We start from the raw sequence: 24,960 nt of genomic DNA, 5'->3' as shown, positions 1-24,960 counted from the left end.
ATTGGTATGTAATTACTATTTTCTCCATTCTTCTGTTTCGAGATAATTCACATCTTTTATTTTATTATGTTCGCAGACTTGTATAATCTCTCAGATGAAGCAGCTAATCTCCCTGACGCTGAAATTATTTTGGAGCACCTCAATTCTGCCTTGAATAATTATCATACTCAAGGATTTGAGAATTTTATCTTAGAAGAACTTAGATTGGAATATGATACTCTTAGGAACAACCATACGAGTACATTATCCTCATTCAATAGTTTTAAATACCGTCTTCATGAAAGTAGAGAAGCAATTCGAGTATTAGAAGTAAAAATGAATAAGCTCATCTCTGAAAAAGATAAGATTGCTCTTAACGGTGCGAAATCACTTAAGAAGTTTCAAGAATCTCTTAATGAAGTCCAGAAAGAACGTGATTTAGCTCTGAGCGAAAGGAATATACTTGTTGAAGAAAAGAACTCATTTCGATCCAAATTGCTTATAAAGAGTGATGCTGAGTTTAGTTGGGATGCTGCAGTTCTGAATAATGCTAGGAATAATTTAGGTATAACTGTGAGTCTTCAGGCTGAGCATTCAGAAATTATCGCAGACATTGTTTCCAATTATGAAAGTTATTCACTGTTCTTTAGCACTTACTTATCTTTGGAAAATAATGTCTTACATTGTTTTAACTTTTTGTTCATACTTCTCAGCGAAGGAAAAGGACTATCTTGAGAAGATTAAGGATTTGGAAGTTCGCTTGGCTGCTAAAGAACTAAAGTATCAGCAGTTCAAGGAAAATTAGACTCGCATGGTTTCAAATAACAGTAATGACGCCAACCGTGCCCGCATAACTTTTGTTAAGCGAGTCTTATTGGAGAATAGCATTTCTCTCTCAAAGTATAAGTTTCCAGAGATTCCTGAAAACTTACCCATTCCTGATATTATAGTCAGTGATGAAGAAGACGAAGATTCTGAAGAAGAAACTAGTGATTCTGAGGCTGAGCGAAATAATGAGGGAAATGAAGATTAATCTCTTGTACATAAGTTCTCTTGTTGTACCTTCTTCTATCTTTTTGTATATCTTGAAGATATTAATGTTCTTTCTTCTAAATGCCGATTTCCTGTTTTTTGTGTTGTTGCTAAAAAATATCATTTCTCGCATGTATGTAATACCATTTAAAGGGGAAATTCACATTCCCATTGCATTCCCATTCTTTCCTCATGTCAAGTGATGACTTTTAATGGTATCATTTTTTATCATTTTACTTCTGAGGTCTTATTTTGCATTCCTATGTAAAGGTCTTACTTTGCCTTATTTCTGTGCGACGAGATCGTAGGAAGTCTTTACACAGTAATGTATCGACCCATTAATCTCGTCTTATCTTTGTTTTCTTATATTATTACCTCTTCAGGTTCTATCGCATAAATATGACAAGTCTTAATAATCCCGTGAGTATTAAATCTCATGACATTTACGTCTTTTGACACAATTCATCTCCCTAATGGAGGGTGCCGTCCTTATCTTCCCCTCTGGTTGCCCTTCAAGGAAGCGTCCCTTTATCGAGTTAAGATTATGGCTCTTCCCATCCGGTATTTCAACAACCAGTTGATTTCGCAGTCTCGCATACGCTACCGATGAGGTTTATGGTTGAGAGACTGCACCCTAGGTGGGGTATCTTTGGACCGAGTGCATCATATTCAGGACTTGTCAAGAATGGCGGAATACGCTCCAAACGTACCCGACACTCTTGACTCAACTGTGTACCTCGGCGCCCTGATTGAGTTTCTGCACTCCTTGGGAGAGACTTTCTTACCTTGTTTTTCTAACCTAAGATTAAAACTTAAATTGGGAATTTAAGGAACCTCTTCCCGGATGGGCATATTTTGTTTATTCTTGCCAAAAATCTCCATAACTCAAGTTCCAGGGTCGGTGTAGCTTTCCCTTGAGTTATGCTTTTTCTGGGTTATACCGAATCTGACGTGCCATAGGTCTTATTTGTATGTATTCTTTTGCCTCTTGCATATATGCGAACTAGGTTGCACGCCACATTCGGATTCCCAGTCTATCTGATAATAAATATCATTTCTGTTGCCTTATTCTAAGGTCTTACTTTCTTGATGTGATATTACTGTACGAAATTTGAATTTTTTATTTCAACTTCAAATTTTTGAGTCTTCACAACTCTAATACAGGAACTTGTTATGATGTTTTCATGATATCTGCAACATGTTCATCTTCTCTTTAGGAATTAATTCCTATATATCTATCTTGTAGAAAATTATAAGAAATAACATGTGTATTCCCCTTGAAATTTATTCTGCATTTATATGTTTTATAACAGAATTTCTTCACTGTGCGAGATTCCTGGCATTTACATATTTCTGATGTTTTATTTTGATGTTGAAAGTAGTACTTATGCCTCTACATATTTCTGATTCGCTTGGTTCTATGATTCGCAGAAGATCCTGTGTCAACATTCTGCTTCGTCATCTTTGTAACTTTATACACTGCGTCGACCATTAACTTCTCAGCTCTTTTGGTTTCTGCGACATGTTGTTTCCAATTTCTTTTCTTGTTTTCTCTTTCTTCGCATCTTTCAATTTCAACTTCTTGACAGCTCCTACTTTCAATTGTATTTCCTCTAATTATTCCAATGCCATTTGGTAAAGGGAACTTGATACATTGATGGAATGTTGATGCTACCCCCAATATACTGTGCGACCATGGTCTACCAATTAGGGCATTATAGGGAGATTCAACATCTACTACACATAAGACAATGTCAGTTGATAGATTTTGTATTTGTATTCTCATTATGACCTCACCTTTGGGTTTGTTCGCAGTTCCATTAAACCCATAGATTTTATATGTTGATGGAATTAACTCATCATCTCTGCCTCCCATGGTTTTGTATGTATGGTAAAAGAGGATATCAACGGAACTCCCAGTGTCTATTAAGATTCTATTTATTGCCCATGTATTTTCTTCATCTTCTTCTTCATCATTTATTTTCGGTTTTGGATTAATCCATAACTTCACCACCAATGGGCATTCATGTGATTCTCCTTCCCCAGGTTTTTCCTTCGCACTAAATGAAATAACTTGTTTTTGCCATTCTTTTAGCTTTGATACTTTTGCAAGATTTAGGATTTTTCTTTCCCTTCAGCATCTCTCGCATACACTCTGCTTAAGATATTATCATGCAAATCTTCGATATTCTTGAATGTATAATTGAATGATAATATAAGTTCTTTGCATTCACACCGAATTCAATTATATGTACTTTCTTTCCAGTATCTGTTGCATACTCATTTCCTCTTGGTGGTGGTGGTGGTAGATTCTTTGGTTGTGCTAAGAAATGATTTAACTTTCCTTGTTCAATCATTCTCAAGATAATTTTTCTTACATTTCTACAACTACTGGTTGTGTGACCATGGAATCTATGGTATACACAATATTTTGTACTCCTCCTCCCCGGTTGTGGTACGTCTCCTGCATTATGTGATTCTGGGATATCTTCCATTAAAATCACAGCTTCCCATATCTTCTCTACTGTGGTATTTAGCTTAGGTAAATTTATTTGCTCCCACACTATTCCAATTTTCTTATTATTTTATGGACCTCCAAAATTTCCTTGTTGCATCTTATCATTACTCCTTTGATGTTGCTGTTGTCTTTCAAAGTGTACTTGATCTGCACTGCCCATAGCTACCAGCTTCTGTTCCACTTCTGCGACATTTCTTCCGGAATTCCTTTGCGATGTACTCGCAACAGCATTTGCTAGTCTTGGGAGTAAACTTTCACTTCCACTTTTCGCATCTGGTATTGAAATTGGGTATGACTCCATATCTCGTTGCTTCTCCTCAAGTGCGATGTATTATTCTTGGAATTCACGCAACTCTGACATTATTATTGTGTCTATTACTCGAAAGATTTGTGTGTATAATAGATCTGTAGAAAATAGAGCATTTATGAAAGCAAGAATAAGATGTCGATTATCTACTCGTCTTCCTATTTCGCTACACATGGTTCTCCAACGTGTTGTTAGATGACGCAATGTTTCATTTGATCTTCTGCGAAGGCTAAATATTGTTTCAATCCCTGGCCTTGACATATTGTTACTTATGTATTTTCCTAGAAAGATGTTCTGAAAATGATGGAATGACCCAATTGATTCTATGGGTAGTCCTTCAAACCATTTCAGAGCTTCTCCCGCTAGGCTCGCAGCAAAGTATTTACACATGACTGCATCGTTATTTTCCCACTGCAATAGAGATCGGGTATAGGCTTTTACGTGCTGGATTGCACAAGTACTCCTATCAAATATACTAGTGAACACTGGCAAGTTGCACTTGGGTGGTATTGTTGTCCTTTGGACTTGTCTTATAAAAGAATTTTTCCCAGCTTCCTCTACTGCTTCTTCTAACTGTCGTCTTCCACCATCTCTTTTTGCAGTCATCATCTCCCTTAATTCCTTCATTTCTTTACGAATTTCTTCACTAAGGCTTTGGTATATATCTTCTCGCATAGGTCTTTTTAATCTTGCTTGCCTTATTCTATCTTCATGCTTACTTTGGCGAATTGCCTCCTGTAATTCGTTTTCTTCAGCTTCTTCTCTTCTTATCCTAGTTCTCCGTCTCTCAGTACTTATAGCATCATGCCTCTCTTCTTCATCTGTGCGATCACGATGATACCTTAATATTTCATTTTCTTGCAATGGAATCCTTCCTCGTTCTGTATCATCTATGCGATTACGTTCGCGTCTTAATCTATTTTCTTGATTAGCTTGACATATTGTTTCCTGCATTCCTCTCTCTGCGATTCCTTTCCTCCTTCTTTGTCTACCGAATTCATCTCTCGCACGTATGGTTTCTTCTCCACGGTTGTATTGATCTATCATCATTTCTCTCCCATGTAATATCAACTGTCCTTCTCTTGGATCTTCTTTTTCATTTTCAAGATCATGATATGTGTTTTGAAGAAGCTCACGAGGATGTTCTATCGCCTAGTTCCTCGGTCTTGATATGAATTGTCATCCTCCTGGAAGTTTTATTCAATCGGTTCCATTCGTTGTCCTTGTCTAGTACCGTTTGGATTAGATCGACTTTGTCTTGATGTACTTCGGCTTGATGTTGATCTGGACCTTGAGTTACTCTCTTGTAATCGAAGATTTTCTTCTCTTAAATCATTATTCTGGCGTATTAGATTCGCACTCTCTTCCTCCTCCCTCCTCCGTTGTGCTAGCAACCTTTATCTTAGTTCTTCTATTGTTATATTCCCTTCATTATCTTCAATGTACCCTTCTTCAGGAGTATTATGAATCCTAGTTGGTGGTTCTTCTTCTTCAGTAGAATTAGTTTGTGAAGTATGCAAACTTACTCTATCGTACTTAGTATCGTGATTCCTCTCCTCTTCACGTTGAGTTCCATCTTGAATTTCAATTTCTTGAGTTTCTCCTTCCAATTATTCTTGTTTTTCAGGATTTGTACCCTGTCTTCTTGCAGCAATTCTATTACTTATTCTAGTTACCGGTCCTTGTTCAACAGTAGATTCAATTCTCACCATTTTTAGCTTCAGAGGATGAAAAGTTTTCTTTTTCTAAGATTTTATGGAATTACTTAACAGGATTTATCGCTCCAAGCTGTTTCTAGCACCAAAAATGTAGTTGTATATTTTCTTACAACTACACCCCACTAGAACTATAATCCACACGTAATGAAGTATCTTAACTTGAATACTCAAGAGTTATAGGATGTCTGACGAATTTAATGAACAGTAAGAGTCCATACATTGCTTATATTGTGAGTAAGTTAACTAGATTTACTTGTAGTCCAGAGCAAGGGCATTGGGATGCACTTAGTAGAGTATTACGGTACCTAAAATACTCTATTAACTTTTGTTTGATTTACGAAAGGTATCTTGCTGTCCTTGAGGGACTTTGTGATGCAAACTGGATTTTTGACTCAGAGGAGTCTAAGTCTACGAGTGGATATGTTTTCACTCTAGCAGGAGGGTTTGTTATTGGATGATTTCCAAACAGACATATATTGCTCAATTCTTTATGGAATCTGAGAGTATTGCGTTAGATAAAGTAAGAGAGGGGGACGAGTGCCTAAGATGCTTTTTTAGAAGACATTCCTCTCCGGCATAGGCATGTACCAGCTATATCTATATATTGTGTTAGCCAAGCTATAATAGCTAAAGCTAAAAATAACTAATCTCAATCGGCGTTATTTCCATTGATTGGATAATGTCCAAGGAGAATATCGCACAACCTTTGACGAAAGGTTTATCCAAAGAGATAGTTAGAAGTGCATCGAGGGGGATGGGGCTTAAGCTCATAAATTAAACTTGCCATGAAGGATACTCAACCTTGCTGACTGGAGATCCCAAGATCAAGGTTTCGAATGAGAAAACTAATTTGTTGTGGGTAAAGATAAACACTATCAGAGAATTTCATTCTCTGTCCCTTCCCTATGGTGTAGACGTGATAGTGTGACTGCATGTGAAGGATAAATTTTAAGAAGTCTTAATGAGTTCTATAATTTCAATTTAAGATTGAAGTGGGGCGTAGCAGTAACACTCTTTATGGAAACTCACCTATCTGAATGAGGAAGTGGGGCCGCTTCCTATGAGAATATGAGCTTTGATTCTCTAGAGCATTCTGAGGAACAAGATATGTCCAGGGCCAAATTGGAAAAAACGGCACGAGCTTGGAAACACCCTTGGAGATATCATCCGTGGTTGTTATCGCGAATTACATCAAATGCTAGCAGTTCAAGACATAGTTCACTGTCCCTAGCAATTAATTCCGGTAATATGTCACTAAGCAAAGGATCAAGACCTCTTGGACACCTCTGCCTAAAATGGTATTTCCTTCGCTTTTTATGTGATTTTCGTTTTGATGGTTTTGGTATTACTGGAACTTAGGACCTAAGGGTCACTAAGGTTTCACTAGTTCATGTTTTTTCACTTTGGTGAAAGGAACCTTTAGTCTCACTTGTGAGGAACTAAAGATGAAAGTTCTCCATACTATATGATTTTTTCAATCCATAGTATGACCCTGGGGTCAACACACTGCTGTGTGAGCGAAATGACGTTGGACTGCCTAGTATGACTTCAATATGCACGATATGTCTGTCTATTAAGTTAGTTCAGGACGTGAGATTGCGCTGTTGATTTACCAAGATCTATTTGTGTTTTCGTGTTTTATTGAGTTTTCATTCATGTGGAGGATTGTTGGAAAACGAGTAATAAAAAATAATTTTTTTAAAGTTTTAATAAAAAATTATAATTTATGTTTTCTTTTGTGAATGAAACTTATTAGTCCCACATTGTGGAGTTTCCAATTTTTAGTAGTTTTAAGAAACTATAGAAACCTTTTAATCCCACATCGGGGAGTTTTTCTTCTTAAGTTGTATTTGTCAATTATATAAATAAATTCACTACTTTTGTAAAATCTATGGGAAAGGGGATTCTCTATTTTTTGGAGAGACCCCCAAGGGAAAATATTTTATGGTGATTTCTTTCACGTTCGCGATTTTCCTTAACGATTTTTTTTCGGAGTCGCCATGCTCAAATTGAGCATCTACTACATATGCTAGTAGGGTGTTTTATCCTGGAGATATCCTTCATGTGAGGGCTATAGCATCACTCTTGAGTGTAGCCGGGCGCTAATGTCTTAAAGGCAACGTGTTCAACACGTGACTCACTCTATTTTTCCAAAGTTTTACCTTGTTGTTGTTGAAGAGATCTGGAGAGCTCGTTCATTTCATCAAGTCGATCAGTTCCATTATAAAGGACCTAAGTATCAATAACTTTTTCTTATTGATCTTTCCTTGTTTTTGATTATTGCGCCCAACATTTCTTACTCTTTTGCTGTGTAATCTGAAGTTTATAGCTGAAGAGTTTTATCGGATCATGAACCTATAGTATAATTGCAGGAACGTGTCCCTCATTGCCCGTGTGGACCATGGTATGCCACTCTATAGTATTGTCATTGCATTTTGATTCCTATAGTATAATTTCTTTTTGTTTGATAGTTCTTTAAGGAATTCAATTCCTAATGTAAAGGTGATCTTTGCCTCAACATAAAATAAATTTGCTTTTTGTTTGCCTTGAAACTTCCATAACGAGGCCTTAAAATATTTTGCACTTTCTCAATAACATACAATGTCGCAAAGGAGAGCCACACCCTAAAGTGACCCTGAAGGCGCAACAACTAGTTTATGTATTTTACGCATGTTATAACCTTTTTGTGGATTATAGTAGCCGAACTCCGAGTCTTAAGAGTTATACACAACTTTATGCCAGTTCTGCTTCAGAAAACTCTTGATAGAGAGATCTGACATATATCTGAGGCCTGAGCCTAATTTTCATTTTATGTTGCTTCCTCTGTATGGCATATTTTCACTGAATATAGACCGATAATGTCTCATCTTCTATTAATTGTGATGTTTATGATGATATTATCCAATTAATTGAGGTATAGTGGAACTGAGACCCTGTTTACTGGGAGAACCACTCGGCGAAGCTAGATTTTAATGATATCAATGGATCTATCTGAGGCATTTATAGTTTGTCCTTTCAATTTGGTTTCAATTTTTTAGGTTTTGTTCACTCGACTTGATGTTACTTGTTTCTCGTCATTCAATCAGAGATATTTTACAGTTATTGTGGAAAGAAATATATCTTCATATTGATGCGATGATGAGTTGAAACACACGGGAGTGTGTATAGGGCAGTGGGAAAGACCTAAAAACTCTTTGCCGTGAGCCTTTAACAAAAACGACTTCTCCTTCCACTGAGCTTCAAGTATCTTGATAGATTTCTTTTTTTCTGTTTCATTTATTTAGTTTGTTAAGTTAGAGTGAACTGGATGTCTGGGAGATATTGTGCTTTAGTTTGTTCAGGGAATATAATAATTTTCCTTCGGTCATATGTCAAGCTATTTTATACATACCAGTATTCGGCTCGGTTTTTAAGATCGGTCTATGATGTGCATAATTCATTGAGAAATTTGCTAGATGGTCCACAAAACCCGACCCGGGTTAACCTGTAGTTCAGAGGAAAAAATCTTTTAACCGGAGGTCCAAAAACCTTTTGAAAACTGAAAATTACTTCCCTGCCCATCGATACTCACGTGTGAAACCAATTGATTCACGTCTCAAAGCTTTTTGTGTGAACAAAAACGATTTTCCCCAAAATCTCTTCATCCTTCTTCTGTATTCGTTCTTCCTCTGTCTTCAAGTTTCTTATCTGTAAAAAATCCATAAAAACCTAAATCTGTAATCAAATTACGGGATAATGCTCAAAACCTAGATTTACAATTAAGAAATTATATAAAATACTCAAAAACCTTATTTTTTTGAAGAATCATATCCACAAAACCCTAGTTTACTAAGAAGAATTAGCATACTACGAGATTCTTCTCCCAAAAATCAGTAAAAGATTGTGATTTTGAAGAAAAAGGTACTTCCGATTCTGAAACAGCATGAAAGAAGAAGAAAAAGAAATTTGTTGCAACTCAACCAACATCAAAGAAACCTGGGATTTCTGCCAAAAAAAAGGTATTGTTTCTAATTACAAAAATTAAATCCAATATGTGTAATGTTTTCAGTTTTATTTTTGTTGATTTTTTATACCAATTTTCTATATGATCCTAGAGTACATATCAGTATGTATTATTAAAATTCTAGATATGTACTGCTCAAACCCTTCTACTGCATGTTTACGTATGATCTTACAATACATATGCATATGTAATGCATATATTTTGTGTATGATCCTACATTACATTTTATTATGTACTGCTAAAAACTCTAGTTTATAGTTGATATATGTGTTGTTGATGTACTTTGTTCTTGAATTAGTACATATCAACATGTATTACTGGATATATATGACCAGTGCAATAAATATGTACTGGGTAAACCTTTTTATGCTTGTTATGTACATATCAGTATGTAGTGTTAAAATTCTTGATATGTACTGCTCAAACCCTTCTACTGCATGTTTACGTATAATCTTACAATACATATTCATATGTAATGCATATATTTTTTGTATGATCCTACATCAAAATTTAGGATGTACTGCTAAAAACTCTAGTTTATTGTTGATATATGTACTGTTGATGTACTTTGTTCTTGAATTAGTACATATCAACATGTATTACTGGATATATATGACCAGTGCAATAAATATGTACTGGGTAAACCTTTTTATGCTTGTTATGTACTAGGTAAACCCCTAGTACATATTGATATCCAAAACACACTATCTTGATTTTGATTGAAACTAGTTCCGAAACGAACCGATGCTCGAACATTAGTCGTCATAAACTTTGATCTCTCTTTCATAGGTTGCTGGAAGAATCATCGACTTACATCGATCATATCTCCAATTGTATCAGTAGAAATGCCATGGTTCTGGGATTTTATTTGTATGATGAGTTTGGATTAATCTGTTTAGTCTGTATACTTTTCAAACCTGAGTGAAAATTTTGAGTTGTATATCAGACTATTATCTAACAGTAGATATGGACATGTACTGAGTGAAAAACTTCTGCGTTGTGCTTCACATTATGATCCAACAATAGATTAACATGTACTTATAGAAAAAGGCAGCTCCTTGTCTAGTAATTTCATATGGAAAAGGAAAAGAGGTGGATATATCTTTAATGACTGTGTATTCACTAGATAGCTATTTATGAAAATTACTAGTAATTTCTTTTCTGTATTGATATACATTTCTTTTACATATGGAAAAGGTAGAGAGGTGGATATATACTTATGGAAAAGGTAGTTCCTTGGCTAGTAATTTATTTTTTGTATTGGTATACATTAAATGGATATATCTTTAATGATTGTGTATTGATTTCACCTCCAAAGACTAGTACTGTTACAGACGGGAATGGGGATTCCATGGTTGTGAATACCTTATAGATATTGATATGTACTACCCGTATTTTGTTGTGTAATAAGAACAACTTGGTGCTTGAATTCCCATTATTTTGTTGTGTAATAAGAACAGCTTGGTGCTTGAATGCCCATCACAAATAAAGTGCAATATGTCTTCATTCCATTTTTTTTATTTGCAGTGTTGTATCGTTGTCTAATATTGTTAGTTTATATTTATAGTTTTGCAACAAACTAATCAGTATGAATACTTGGAAAAATGAAAGTATGAAGCCTTCAGTACAGGCAGTACATATATGCATGCACTGTAAAACTTAACAGGATAAGAAAACCAGGACTGAAACTCAGAATTATATTAGTACATGAAGAGTTCGCAAAACAAAAATTGAATGTGTTTCATTACTTCTTATAGTACAACATACTAGTCATATGAACTTAATACAAGAGACTAAGAAAAAAGTATGAAGCCTTAAATAATGACAGTACATATCTTCTTGTAGTAACCTAGAGCCAAAAGAAATTTCTGCCAAAAACTATATAATTTAGCCAAGTTTAGTAAATATCGACATGTAGTGAGTTAAAACCCAATACATATCCACATGTACTGAGTTAAACCATATTATACATATCGATATATACCGAGTATCAGATCCTTTTAATTTGATGAGATAATTCCTCCAGTCTGTCTCTCAACATTAATGCTTGCAAGTCTGCTAACCTCAACTGCTAGTCTTCCACCATAGACAAAGGTATGGTTTGGGAGGATGTGAGGTAGTCAGCTAGCTATGATGGATGTATGGTTAATTTGTTCTTCTTCCAACTGCAACTAATTAGGCATTTCCGGGGATAAATGACGATTCTCATAGACAAAGTTCTTGTGCTTCTCCGTCCATTCGAGGTGACTCCAAAATCTTGAGGGGAGGGGTTCTATGGTTCCATTGCTCTATTTGATTCTCATCCACGTCAACAAATTCAGGGAAGTAAGACTGCAAAAGAAGCCACAAATGGTTAGAAAATAAACGGTCCACCCAAATGTAACCTCAATCAAACTAAAACCATGTGACACATCTAATAATACCTTTCCAGAAAGTTTTTGACTGTCCTCCCAAATATGATCATATGCTTTTTTTTTTTTTATCTTGCCTATGTAATATTAAAAAAAGACTCAGAAAGATGGCCTCTCACATGTACATGATTAGACATTGAGTTTTTCACTATCAAGTGAGACAATGAAAATAAGGAGCTTTGGTTTAAACTCAAGAGCCAACAATCCATATCGATACGTAGTGAGAAAAAAGCTAGCAAATATCAGAGTAGAAGAAAACTAGTTTAATTTTATTTTCGTTATACAAATAATACCAGTAAATGAGTAACCAGTAGGATCTTGAAAGATACTATTCAGTTAACTAAATTTCTTGCTTACGAGGGGGCGCTGCCCCCTCGACCCCCGTTAACAGGTCTTAATTATTTACTGGGTAAAAGCCTAGTTTATTCTTGTATATGCACAACAATATGACATAGTTATAGCTATGTCCAGAGAATGGTGTGAGGCTTACTTGCCGAAAATGAATCCCGCATTTTCTTCGATGAAAGCACATTCATCTGTAACTGGTTTAGTAATAGCCTGCAAGTAATAATACATTAATCAGTTATAGAAAAAAGAAAACAACATCCTTTAAGAACTCAACCAACAATTTTGGACATAATTTGTATAATCTCGTAGACATTAACTTCAAAAGGATGCTCTCATAACACCTGATAAACAAAATTTCATTAGGCATAGGTGGCATGAATATGTGAGCTCTAATCATAAGAAAAAGAACACCAACTAACCTTACTGGGAGGAAAAAATGTACTGCGAAATCAGCCCATAGAAATATGTATTGCGAAAATTAGTACATGGAAATATGTATTGCAGAAATATCCTACGGTACATATTAATATGTAGTGCTAAAAAGCCTAGTTCATGGTTGATATGTACTGTTTAAAAACCCTTGTATTATATGATCCTACCTAAAATACATATCAATATGTAGTACGAACATGTCTAATAGCTATTAGCTGGGCTATAATAACTAACTTTGAAGTATTTGTCAATGTAATAAAAGAGCTCCCCCCAGTACAAGCAAATATGTATTGTGAAACACTATAGACAAACATGTACTATGAAATCACTACATGCATATGTGTACTGTGAAATCATTGCATACAAATATGTACCGCAAAATCGCTACAGATAAGTACAAGATCTAAATGATATTCTTTCATATGTATACTCAGAACGCTACTGAACTATCATGCTTCCTATGGATGCTTTCTCAGAAGCAGTGATAACTAACTAGTTCTCAAAACCCCAAATTTCCAATTAACAAAAAAACACACATTTAACCAAACTGCACAAATCTCAATCACATACCATTAGTCTCAATTTTCTTACAAATTTCTCTCTAAATTTAATAATTTCAAAAAACAAACAAATTCCTAAATTTCCCATCCACCAAACACAAATCCCCATATTTTTTTCAAATTTCACAAAAAACCATACTAAAGACAGTACATATTTATATGTACGGATCATAAAATCTAGAAAAATATTTGAAATTGTGATTTTCTGTAAATCTAGAAAGAACGAAAATCATACATATAATCAAAATGATATGTTAACAAAAGAATAAGATGATCTAATCAACAGAGTAGCACGAGTTCAAAATCATACTCAAAAATCAACATAAAAATATTAAATACGAATAAAAATGGGATTAAATCATGCAATTGAACAGTGTACATCATAGAAAAATGATAACAATTACTAGATCTAGAAAGAAAACAATGAAAAAAACAACCAAATCATGAAATCGAGCTGCTCATCATGATTTCATTTGAAAAAACAAACATAAATTCAAAAAGCATAACAAATATTAAGGAATGGAGAAGAGGTTTATAGAAATTACCTGTGGATTTAAGATCGAAAATCTAAAATTGAAGAAAACCAACTGAAGCAGAGAGAAAACTGGATCCGAGCTGTTGAAAAAAAAAGGAAAAGAAGAACGAAAACACTTTCTTATCCTCTATTCTTGTATGTTCATTGCAGAAAAGGTTATTTTCGGAATATAAAAACTAGGCATTATTTTACTCACACGTGGGATGGACTAGGAGATAAAATTTCTGGTCCAAAAACATGTTTTTGGACCAGCGATTAAAAACATTTTATGACTGGACTAGTCATTAGACGGGTCTCTCATTCTAGGATTAACCAGTAATTCCTAGAGATATTGGCCGACTTATTCCTTTACGAGGGGCGCAAATTTGGGTAGTGTCAACGACCGAATCCGGAAACCGGTTCCTGCCGTCAAACTTCAGGCTGGGGGAGTTAAAAAAAAAAGCCCACCAAAGGAAAAAATACTAATAGGGGGTACCAATTTACCGGGGTGTAACAAATTTCCATTATAAGAGAAAAACATCCTTCCTCTTTGGAGTGGTGTACCCCTAAGAAAATAGGTATCCCCTATTAGCAGCCATAAAAAAATTGCGGGGAGAGGGTGACATTGCTCTTGTAGATAACATTAATGCTAGCATTGATCGAGTTCAAAAAAGATTATCTATTTTAAGCTGAACACAATGCTGGTAAAGTTGATGAAGAAAAATGTGTAACACCTGAAACCTAAACACAATCGTCCAAACAGAATTCTGGAGACTTAATCTGTGGTTCTAAAATGCGATGAAGAAGTGCATCTACTTTCGCTTTCCTTGTTTGCATTCTGCATTATATGGAAATTCATTAGGATCATTGATACAAAGGATATAGTGACAGTCTGTGTGTGTGTGTGTGTGTGAGAGAGAGAGAGAGAGAGAGAGAGCATACTTTCGAGAACTGCCTCTGGAACTATCATCTGAATACTGGAATTCCTGGATTACGATATAAATGTGCATTATGGATTAGTAGATGTGAACTGTCATGATATAATACAACCGTGATTGCTTGCTGTTGCTTTTTGTACTGTTTCCAGTTCATAAATAAATAGGAGTATATATATAGGATGACGATAATAGGGAGCTAGGTTGCGAACCTTATTCCCTATTTCGGAGAAGAAGACCTCCAAAACGAATGCCACAACCTGTAAAGAAAATGAAATCAAGTTTCTCTTAAATTAGTTTTTGGGTTAATGTTTTTGATGCTCAAGAATTAGAAGAAAATATGATGTTACTAAAGCTAAAGGTTGGATCATCATAGATAATTTTTCCTTGTCAAAGATAGAACTGTGAAACATTTGAGATCGAATTTCTACGTGCATTCTTCAAGCAACAAAATATCCATGTATTTGTATCAGTTTATCTTTTCCTTGCATGTAGATTAGTAAGATTTGGCTTCCTATATCTGACTCAAACGAAAGAAGAATGAAATCCAAACTCACCAAATTCAAAAGAAGCAACACAGTTATTACGTAAAAGCTGATAAAGTATACAAGTGACCATGATGTTCCTGTCAGTTCCTTGTATCCCTGGAATAGGACATAAAGTAATAAGTAAGGTCCTTCCAGTGTTTACACCCAGTTCCCCTTTTTCGTTGACATTTATTATAACACACGTACTGACAGCAATAGCATATTAAAAAGATAAAATTACCTGCATCAACACCTCCCAGAATCCCATGACAAGCAAGTTGAAAAGTGTCACCATTCCATTAGGGTAATCATTGAAATTGAAGAGAAGATAGCTGATCTTGTCAAGGAAATTAGTTGAAGGGGACGATTGTTCTTTAAGCTTAGAATATATATGTAATGCACTGTATCAGATACTGAATTCAACAAAAAAAGAAGAAAGAACATCAGACCCAAAAGACATATGCGGCTGATGAGTACTGAATGTACACAGGATAGCCTCTAAAAGAAAAGGATACTCGTTACAGTAAAATTCCAATGATTGCAACTTAGGATTGCCAGAGTTGACAATCCCCCCAAAGACCTACAATGAGAAACCACATTAAGTGAAAAAGCCCGCTCAATAATAGTACAGTAACTACAGTTGAATCCATGTTTCTTTGTTTAAAATTATACAATGAGGTGTTCCACTGAAACCCAATTTTATCCACACTTCCCAATTAATGAAGGATAAGATTACATATCAAGAAGACCCATTATACCTGCATACCGAGAGTGCAGTATATGCTTGAGATGCAAAAGACCGTCCCCAGATATGGCATCAAAGCAGGAATAAGGGTGAAGAATGTTGAAATGAAATTTCTGTAATTTGGAACCAGCATCAAAAGCCTCACTAACAGCAACAATCTTGCAAGCAGAAGGTACCTAATCCTTTAAAACAGAAGTAAAATAAATGGATAAATGACACATGTCATGTGTGTTGAAGCAAGAAAGCTACACTCTCAGTCCTTACTACCTCATTTAAACATCAGAAGAAAATAGAATCAGCCAGGTTCTATAGGTATGTCATTCGGTTCAGTATGGAACTCGAGATACTTTTGAGGAACCTCCAAGTCCAACTATATCAAGTATATTTGCTGAGTTCTTCCCGGCCTACCACTCAAGCACAGCAAAACCTCGGAAAACTTCCTTTTAATTGTCTTAGGTCTCAGTAATATAGAGCTGTCATGTAATCAGAGAAACAACAGAAAGCTTCTGACTTACTGTTCTTTGAATGCACGGCTATCAGCTACATTTTTTCCTACTTAAATTTACTCTCTAATCTGAGAAACAACAGAAAGCTTCTGACTTACTGTTCTTTGAATGCACGGCTATCAGCTACATTTTTTCCTACTTAAATTTACTCTCTAATCTGGAAAAATATTATGATAGGACTGAGCTATTAAGCAATTAAACACACAGTCTTAACTTGTGTCTAAGATGATCCTTTTTTTAAAAAAAAAGTCTAAATGCTGAGGTTACGGGAAAGTATTTTATGCATCTTAAAGAAGTATCATACCTGAATAATCTAGAATATAAAAGAGAAATAATCTGTCCAAGAAAAGTGGAGAATATGTCATATGTTTGTAATCAGTGAAGAGTCGCCATGGGCATTATTATCATGTAACACAAAATAGAATCAAAAAAGAACCGTAAGAGAGGTCAAAAAAATTCAAATCGTACCATTCACCGTTTGAAAGGAAAGTAGCGTCAGGGAAGGTTAAAGCTGTGAATCCACCAATAACTACAATCATGGTTAAGTGTATCCTCATCAGTAACTTGATTGATCCATCATATAGCAGTATATCAACAAAAAAGAACTTCCAAATAGATCTCAAAACAAGAGTGAGCTACTTCGTTAACATTAACCACTGTGCTAGCCTTTAAACTTACCCATTATCCATGTGATAACAAAAGCAAAACGATTTCGCCCTTTGCTCCAGTAATTTTCAAAACCATATGAGAATATTTTTAAAGCCATTTCCAGGAGATAGATCAACCCTGCAAAACAGGGCAGATGTGACTAAAAATATATATTTAAAGACAGAAGATCCTCACAATACACAAACCATACACAAATTTAGTTCAGAGAGCAAATCCAGGCTTACCGAATATATACTCAACCTCCTGCCAAAACCTCTGAACACTTCTGTTGTGTAAATCAAGCTGTAACCCGAAAGCAGCAAAGTATAAATATACATAAATCTATATCACGTCGATATTTCGTGATTGTATATCTTACAACCGTAACTTATCTGTTTGTTAGAGATCAATTACACAGAATGGAAATAACTAGAACTGTAGGAGCATTTGAATCCCTCTTAAATTGCCCCTTAGACGAATCATGATAAATAAAATTCAGGAATAAGAACTCTCAGAATTTCAGTCATACCGTTGTTTCAATAATTACAGCAACCACATTCAGCAGCAGAAAGAAAAACACAATATATCCAAATTTGGAGCTCCTCACGAAACCTTTCAGTTTTTTACTGAGATGAGAATTGTAGAAGTTTGGATAGTAATCAAACCAAGATGGCTGCGAAAGATGTAAAATTAATATTCTTCAAAATTGCAGTTTCCACAATTTACTGGCAACGAAGTCTAGCCAACATCTGAAAGAGCTGGCTACCCGCAAAGATGGAAAAATGTACTTACAACTTCGGCCTTTTTGAATTTAAACGCAATTGCATTGGAGAGCTTCCAAAATTCCTCCAAATTAATCTACAAGTACAGACTTCGTTAGTTTATTTACTAGAGACAAATTGCACATACATATCCTCAAGAAAGGATGGCTGTGTTAATCCTTCTAGAGTTCTTGGAACAAGGTACAACTGCAACATGATCATGTTTATTCTGCTAAGAAAGCACTTCACCATTTTATCCTATAAGCAAAATGGAAAATTAAGAAATTTAAAATTAATACCTTGAAGTCTTGACTATCATCTAGTTCCTTGAAAATATGATCAACTTCCTCATTTTCAATTTTCGGCAAAGACCTAAAAATATTTATTAATATGTAAGAACAGAAGTCCGTAAATGTAAAACATACTGCAACTCTGAATACTGGCAATTATTGTGCCTGCTTATATATAGATATGTGCATATTAAGAGTTACCTGAATTTATTCAATTCCTCGATCAACCTATAGAGCTGGCCCTTGGTAATCATGCTTTCCATCTGCTCATGCGTTAAAAACATGGGTACTTGTAAAAGTTCAAATGAAAATTATAAACTGCAGTATGTCCATCTCAAAAGTAAAAAAAATGACAGGAAACTTCACAATAGCAGGTAAAATACGGGTCATGACTTTGTATTGTCTCAGAATGTATCAAGGCCATGCTCTGTATTGTCTCAGAATGTATCAAGGCCATGCTTTTGGTTTCTATGGTGACCAATGTTTGGAGTACGTTAATCACCAATGTTTTGATCAGTTAACAGCATCGTCAATATGAGATTTAGCTTGAAGAAATAATACTTTAAATGTAAATGAACGTTAGCTTATTAAGAGTTCAGACATCATTTTTGGCATGGTTCCTACGAAATAGTCTCTAAGCTCATCAAATTTCACAATGACTAGATCATATTTACTTACACTTAGACCGTATAAGGTACATACCTGAGAATGTTCAGCTATACTTTGCCGATTAAAATAAAATAAAATGTTCCGCTATACATAATTATTGCTGAAGCCGAACGTGAAATGTGTCATAAATGATGCAAAGGTGTAGAGATGGCTTACATCTGTATCAATAAGATTGAAGGCTTTCGTCAATATCCTTGTCCTTAATTTATCTTTCTTAGCAACTTGTCCAGCAAGCTGCAAGGAATAGTAAGCATCAAAACCAGATTGATGATTTGCAAATTGCTTTGGATGGTAATATTTACGATTGGATCAGGTCAAGCCAATTAAAAGACTCAAATACACTATTAGAGACAATGTGCAGAGAAAAATATTACAGAGAACTAGAGGAGAATACAGTTTGCAGTTTGGCATTTCTATTCATAGCTACAAATTGTCTATGACTAAACACTATTATAATGTAAGCACAGTACGTACCTGAGCTTTGAACCTATCGTATACAACAGCAAGTATCAGATTTGAGAGAAAGAAAACTCCCAGTAGGATGTAAAGAATAAAAAACAGAGAATACCAACGTGATTCCCTGACAAAAAAATACAGCATTAGAAACAAGGTTTATGGGCAGTACCACTTAACTTAAATATAAATGACACAAAATCAGAAGTAGGTGACAGAGATGTGGAAAATAAGGCAACTGTTTAGCTATAGTGCTATACTAGTTGCAATTATCCAACATGGAAAATAGCCTTGGCCAGCATCACTTACTTGTATGCAGGTATCCAAACATCAGGGTCGTTTGATCTGTTAAATAGAAGAAACATTTGATACATTGTGACACCGAAAGAATAAAATGTAGTCCTCCCTTGTTGTGTGCCTTGAAATATGATATACCCTGCCCAACTGGAGAACGCCAAAAACAAGAGTGCAAGAGCCTATATGTCCAAACATACTAAGAGAGTGTTATAAACATAATTTTCAAATGTTTAGAGATATATCTAACAGGAAGTTATGAACCAAAAATGGAGATTAGAACTATATTCTCTACAAAAGAATCTATATTAGAAAATTAGAGAAGGTTTGCAACTAATGTAAAAGGTGAAAAATTATGACTTCACAAGGCAAGAAATCAAAATCTTACCAAGATATTGAGGTATGTGACCAACATTCCCCCCACAAGAACGAAACATTCTCGTAAATCCCTAGAATCCGAATTAAAATCAGATTCATCCATTTGCTAAAGCCAGTTGTGGCGAATAATAAACATTCACAACTCATGTAAATTAAACATGGCCCATAAAGCTAAATTCTAAACTCTGTTCGTACAACAATTATTTGGCAAAATAAAGATTGGAGTGAAACTGATATAATACCTAAGTTTAAGATAACAAAGACGACACGGATATATGGTGCAACCCTTAGTGGTATAGAATTAACAGGGAGAAGGGCATAAACCACTACATCAGCCGCTAAAATTAACAGGAAGACGACCTGCACAAGCCAAAAAACAAATGCATATCAGAATAAACAGATGTGAAAGGTAACGATGTGATATTCATGTATAAAAGTCAAAGCTGTTAAATGTTCCAACAGACCATTAACAAATTACGTAAACCTCAATCACACCTTCCATTTGTACACATGGTCCTTCCAAAAATAATGGCGTCCTTCATACGCCAACGGGAAGAACGTGTGCAGAGTGAGTATGACAAGAGTTATGCCCTGCAAAGCCAGTTCAATGTATAATCTCAAATTAGGCAATGTCAAATTTATAAGCATCTCCAACTCTCTCAAAACCAAAAGGAAATGAGAAGAGCGGCCCAATCTATTATACTCCACATGTAATATTATCAAGTACATATGAAAATCAATAAGAAACTAAAATGATTGGCAAACTTGTCACTGGCAAATCTAGAAACTCTTTACGAAAGAGAGCAATACATTATGTCATATTACATTAGAATTCTGCTGACCTCGTAAATGAGAGACTGAGGAACAGATAGGTACGGCAACTGGCCAAGAAAGAAGTAATCTCTGTCGTCATTACATGAGTGTGTAGAATTGTATTGTTCACACCATAAGGGCTTCTGCAAAAGTTAAGCAAAGGCATTAATAATCCAAACAGAGCAAAATTAAACCCATAAAACTTCTCTCTTCTTTCTACTAGTGTACAAGTGAACCACCTGCAGTTAATGGTGGTATTTTCTGTCAGACATTTCCACAAACAGTTAGATTTCACAAGGCTAAAATTTTGTTTTATGAAATTTCCTAACTTCATCAGGGTACTCTCTCTATCTATCTCTATCATCGGCGCCGCCATCTTCTCTCTCAGTAGCAACACCATCCAAAACACCGTAAAAGGAAGATCACGGAAAGCATGGTTGGTTAACCAGGAGCCTAGTCGGGGCAATTTATGTTAATGGGTAATGGGTATTCTTTTTGAACGATTTTTTTGGGGACCGTTGTCTTTTTGAGGGGATCATAGTTTTATTAGGTCACCTTCTTCCCTATAGTTATAAGGGGTGTCCTAAACCATTGAAATGATTAACCTATCCTTAACCTAATTTAATTTAAAACCAGTCCAATAACCACCTATATATATAACCACCATCTCCTCCCACCACCACCTCCGATTATTACCACCACCAACCACCTATTACACCACCACCACCGTCCACCACCACCGATTACCACCACCACCAACCACCGATTACCACCACCACCAACCACCGATTAAATTAAACTATATATATATATATATATAGCTTAATTTAAAACATTAACAAATATATTCTCACAAACCCATTACTTGTCATTCGTTTTTGGTTGAATAAATGAGAAGTAATCATTAAAATGAGTTGAAAATGGAAGTTGTAGAGAGGTTTAATGGAGGGTTTTTTTTCAGAGAAAAGTTCGGTTATCATGAATTAATTTTTTCTTAACCGAACTCAGAGTTCGGTTGATTCGCAAAAAAAAATACTTTTAACCGAACTCCTTGTATTAGAACAACACAAGTCCATAAGTTCGGTTCCTTCGCAAAATAAGGATATCACCGAACTTTAGTTTACGAAAATAATGAGAAGTCCACAAGTTTGGTTCGTTCGCAAAAATGTTAAGTTTTCTTTGTAACCGAACTCTACCATTGAAAATTCGTAACCGAACTCTACCTAATTCGCCAAGAAATAAATTTTGTAGTAACCGAACGTTTTCCTAATTGCATATATGCATATATAAGCCCAGTTCGGTTGATTTGCAAAATATGTTGAAGTTTGCGAACCAACCGAACTTCTAACACTAGGTTACTTTTAACCTGCAGTTCGATTGGGAACTTGGTTGCGTTGAAGTTTGCGAACTAACTGAACACACAAGATGTACCCAAATAAATTGATAAGTTCAAAGTTCGGTTACCTACCATTTTATCCTAGGAAACCGAACATTACACTGTACGACCAAAATCTCCATTAAAGAGCGAGTTCGGTAACCTGCGTGTTTGGAAAACGTAACCGAACTACACTTTCAGGTGTGCTCGGTTACATGTTTTTGACATATGGTAACCGAACTGGCCCAAATCTACATAAAAAATTTCATTTTTTTTGAAAGTTTGGAGCAATTCAACCAACATTATCTAAGTTTGAAGCATACCTGGGTACCCAAATACCCTTCCTCCGGTTGTGGTTGGTAAAATCCATTGTTTTTCATGTTTTCCTTCTTCATCTTCTCTAACTTTACTCTCTCAATAATTCTACTTCTTTAAAAAAAAAAACATCTGATTTTTTAATCTCACTAATTATCTTTAACTTAATCATCTCACTAATCATTACACTAACTACTATTAACACTAACTAATCATCACCCAAAATTAACAAGAAGGGTAATTTAGGTATTAATATAAATATCTAGATAAGGGGTGACCTAGATTTACTTCTAATGTCTTTACCCAAAATAAAACCATGGTCCCCCAAAAAAACCATGATCCCCAAAAAATCGTTCTTCTTTTTACTATCGGCAGCCAATGATATATCCATTTAGAATTGGCCTTATTTCAAAGGCCCGTCATTTTTGAAAGAAAAAAAAGTTTGAAAGAGTGATACTTTCCCTTTTTGGGGGGAATATAACACTGGATCAGTAATTTTTTGTGTAATTTGGTAACCCGTGTAGCAATTTTGTTGATTCGTCGTGGATCCTGACACATGATTTTAATTTACTGTACACGTTTCACCGTGCATAGATGGATCACTACATCTTAGAGTACCTGGCCAAATTTTTGTACATGATCCATAAAGTAAAATTTGGATATGCAATCTCGGTTTTGTATTTCTACAGTATAGTCGACGGATACACATAGTAAATAGGAACGGATATGAACGTAACTTACCTCAAGAAAATTGAGTAGTAACAGGGAAAACAAATTGAGGAACCATAATGGATTAAACCAAATGAAGATGAAGTAGATTTTGGCGGCTTTTCCATAATCTTCGCTCTCAAGAACTTGCTCAGGTAATCCAATTCCATCTTCTGCCTAGAACAACATACATGTTGAAAATAATTTATTGCCTTTTCAGAAAAATCATAAATTTGTTGAAACTAAGAAAAAAAGTTTACCAGAACCACAAGAGCAACAGCTCTCTCGTAAGAACTTCCATGAGAAATGGCATTAAATCTTCTTCTCCGAAATGGTATTGAATTCCTTCTGCCATTACTAGTTGATCCATCTCCTTCTCCTTGAACATCAATCAATAATGGTTTGTCCATAATTATCTAATGACTTAATTTGTTTGCACTAGAGACAGATGAAACCTAACTACTACGTACTCTAGTGTCTAGTCTCTAAAATTCTCGACTACTTATAACGAAAACCTTGGTACGACTTGAACCACTTTGCGATTTACTTGAATGTCCCGGCCACCATGCTGCAACTACTACATTTTGGTTCCCAATGGTTTAGCTGTATTCAGAAAAGTGAAAGAACTACTTCCCATCTCCTACTTAGCTAATTCCAACGTGAGAGAATATGTTTACAATAAATAATAATAACAAGACAAGAGTCGTTGAACCAAATCAAGCAAGTGGTAATTAATAATCCATATATACCACCAAGCTTCTATTTTCCATGCAATGAAATGAAACTGTTCGTGCTGTCTTGTGTTCCAAATTCACGTGTGTCCGCCGGGGAGATGCATCAAATATGGTCACAAGATCAGACAAGTTTTTGTGGCGTATGTATGATGGATGATAATGCGAAGACGATTAACTATTATCAGTGTAAATCACCGTAGACTACTAACGTATTATATCTGCAGCATGACCAAAATATTTCGGGTGTGAATCATTATCAACATGGCCGCCGCCATCTAAAATTTATAATTGCAACTTGTAGCGCGAAATTTGCATAACCGAAAAACTTCGACCACATGATTCAATAAAGTATAGGAAAATCTAGCTCGTGAGGCGAAAACTAGTACAATATAACTGATCAAAGTATTTCTTTTTATTTATTCTTTTTATTTTTATTTTACTTTATTTTTGATCGGTCAACATATTTCAAGTTATTCAATCGAAATACTGATTATGTATATATTTGCCTACAAAAACATTAAAATACAAAATGATTAAACTCCAAAAATAAAGACATCAATTGCAAGTAATCGGGAAGAGAAAGAAACCGCATCCAATTTTTGTGTATGTTGTATAGTTTAGAATCAATTCCGACCATTATGCTTTCTTCTTCGATAAGAGATGCTCCTAAAAAGATTTATTTTGTCCATAACTTTGCAGATCCAAATGAATTTAGATGCCCTAAATTCATTCAAAACAATATCGTGTTGAATAGTCGATGTTGTTGAAACGATTATAGCAAGCCATGAACCAGCAATCAAATTTTAATAACTCACCCTCAATTCAAAATAATTTACCCAAAATAGCGAAAATAAGTCGTCCAAACCGGTGTAGAAATATGTTGAAAGACATCAAATACAATAGAAAGCTAGTTTTAGTCAATTATTTAATAACGAAAGCTTAAAAGGAAAAAAAAATCTTTCCAGATGATCCGGTCCAAAAATAATC

General features: G+C 35.1%; 1 protein-coding gene, 2 non-coding genes and 1 pseudogene across 3 annotated transcripts; 3 read left to right on the top strand and 1 right to left on the bottom strand.

Moving 5' to 3' along the window:
• Positions 1–8,263: 8,263 nt before the first annotated feature.
• LOC113341888 lies at positions 8,264–8,347 on the top strand (annotated as a pseudogene).
• A 91-nt stretch (positions 8,348–8,438) lies between these two features.
• Positions 8,439–8,552, top strand: LOC113341969. Its single transcript, XR_003356288.1, has one exon. It is a non-coding gene; the product is annotated as a small nucleolar RNA Z278 (small nucleolar RNA).
• A 131-nt stretch (positions 8,553–8,683) lies between these two features.
• LOC113342170 lies at positions 8,684–8,795 on the top strand. Its single transcript, XR_003356478.1, has one exon. It is a non-coding gene; the product is annotated as a small nucleolar RNA Z152/R70/R12 (small nucleolar RNA).
• A 2,627-nt stretch (positions 8,796–11,422) lies between these two features.
• Positions 11,423–23,780, bottom strand: LOC113338398 (two pore calcium channel protein 1B-like). Its single transcript, XM_026583835.1, has 26 exons — positions 23,500–23,780; positions 23,273–23,416; positions 20,871–20,984; positions 20,524–20,619; positions 20,272–20,388; positions 20,039–20,101; positions 19,666–19,832; positions 19,378–19,483; positions 19,060–19,137; positions 18,436–18,497; positions 18,244–18,316; positions 17,976–18,041; positions 17,713–17,856; positions 17,429–17,486; positions 17,214–17,321; positions 17,004–17,064; positions 16,043–16,211; positions 15,800–15,864; positions 15,526–15,616; positions 15,315–15,401; positions 14,970–15,017; positions 14,765–14,808; positions 14,557–14,660; positions 13,854–13,923; positions 12,459–12,526; positions 11,423–11,888 (listed from the first exon to the last, which is right to left on the bottom strand). Exons 1-23 carry the CDS (start codon positions 23,647–23,649, stop codon positions 14,564–14,566), a joined length of 2,208 nt encoding a protein of 735 aa, XP_026439620.1. The 5' UTR covers positions 23,650–23,780; the 3' UTR covers positions 11,423–11,888; positions 12,459–12,526; positions 13,854–13,923; positions 14,557–14,563.
• Between the last annotated feature and the right edge of the window lie 1,180 nt (positions 23,781–24,960).

This window comes from Papaver somniferum, chromosome 1 (assembly GCF_003573695.1).
Source record: "Papaver somniferum cultivar HN1 chromosome 1, ASM357369v1, whole genome shotgun sequence".
NCBI classification, from domain to species: domain Eukaryota; kingdom Viridiplantae; phylum Streptophyta; class Magnoliopsida; order Ranunculales; family Papaveraceae; genus Papaver; species Papaver somniferum.
The sequence above is the reverse complement of the archived record's forward strand: the minus strand, read 5'-3'. Positions and strand labels throughout refer to the sequence as shown.

Excerpts from the sequence above, each read along its gene's own strand:
- LOC113338398 (XM_026583835.1), bottom strand. The coding sequence starts at position 23,649 with ATGGACAAACCATTATTGATTGATGTTCAAGGAGAAGGAGATGGATCA. Across the intron at positions 17,857-17,975 it reads AATTCAAAAAGGCCGAAGTT|CCATCTTGGTTTGATTACTA; the intron begins GTAAGTACATTT and ends CATCTTTCGCAG. Across the intron at positions 15,865-16,042 it reads ACTGCACTCTCGGTATGCAG|GTCTTTGGGGGGATTGTCAA; the intron begins GTATAATGGGTC and ends TTCTCATTGTAG.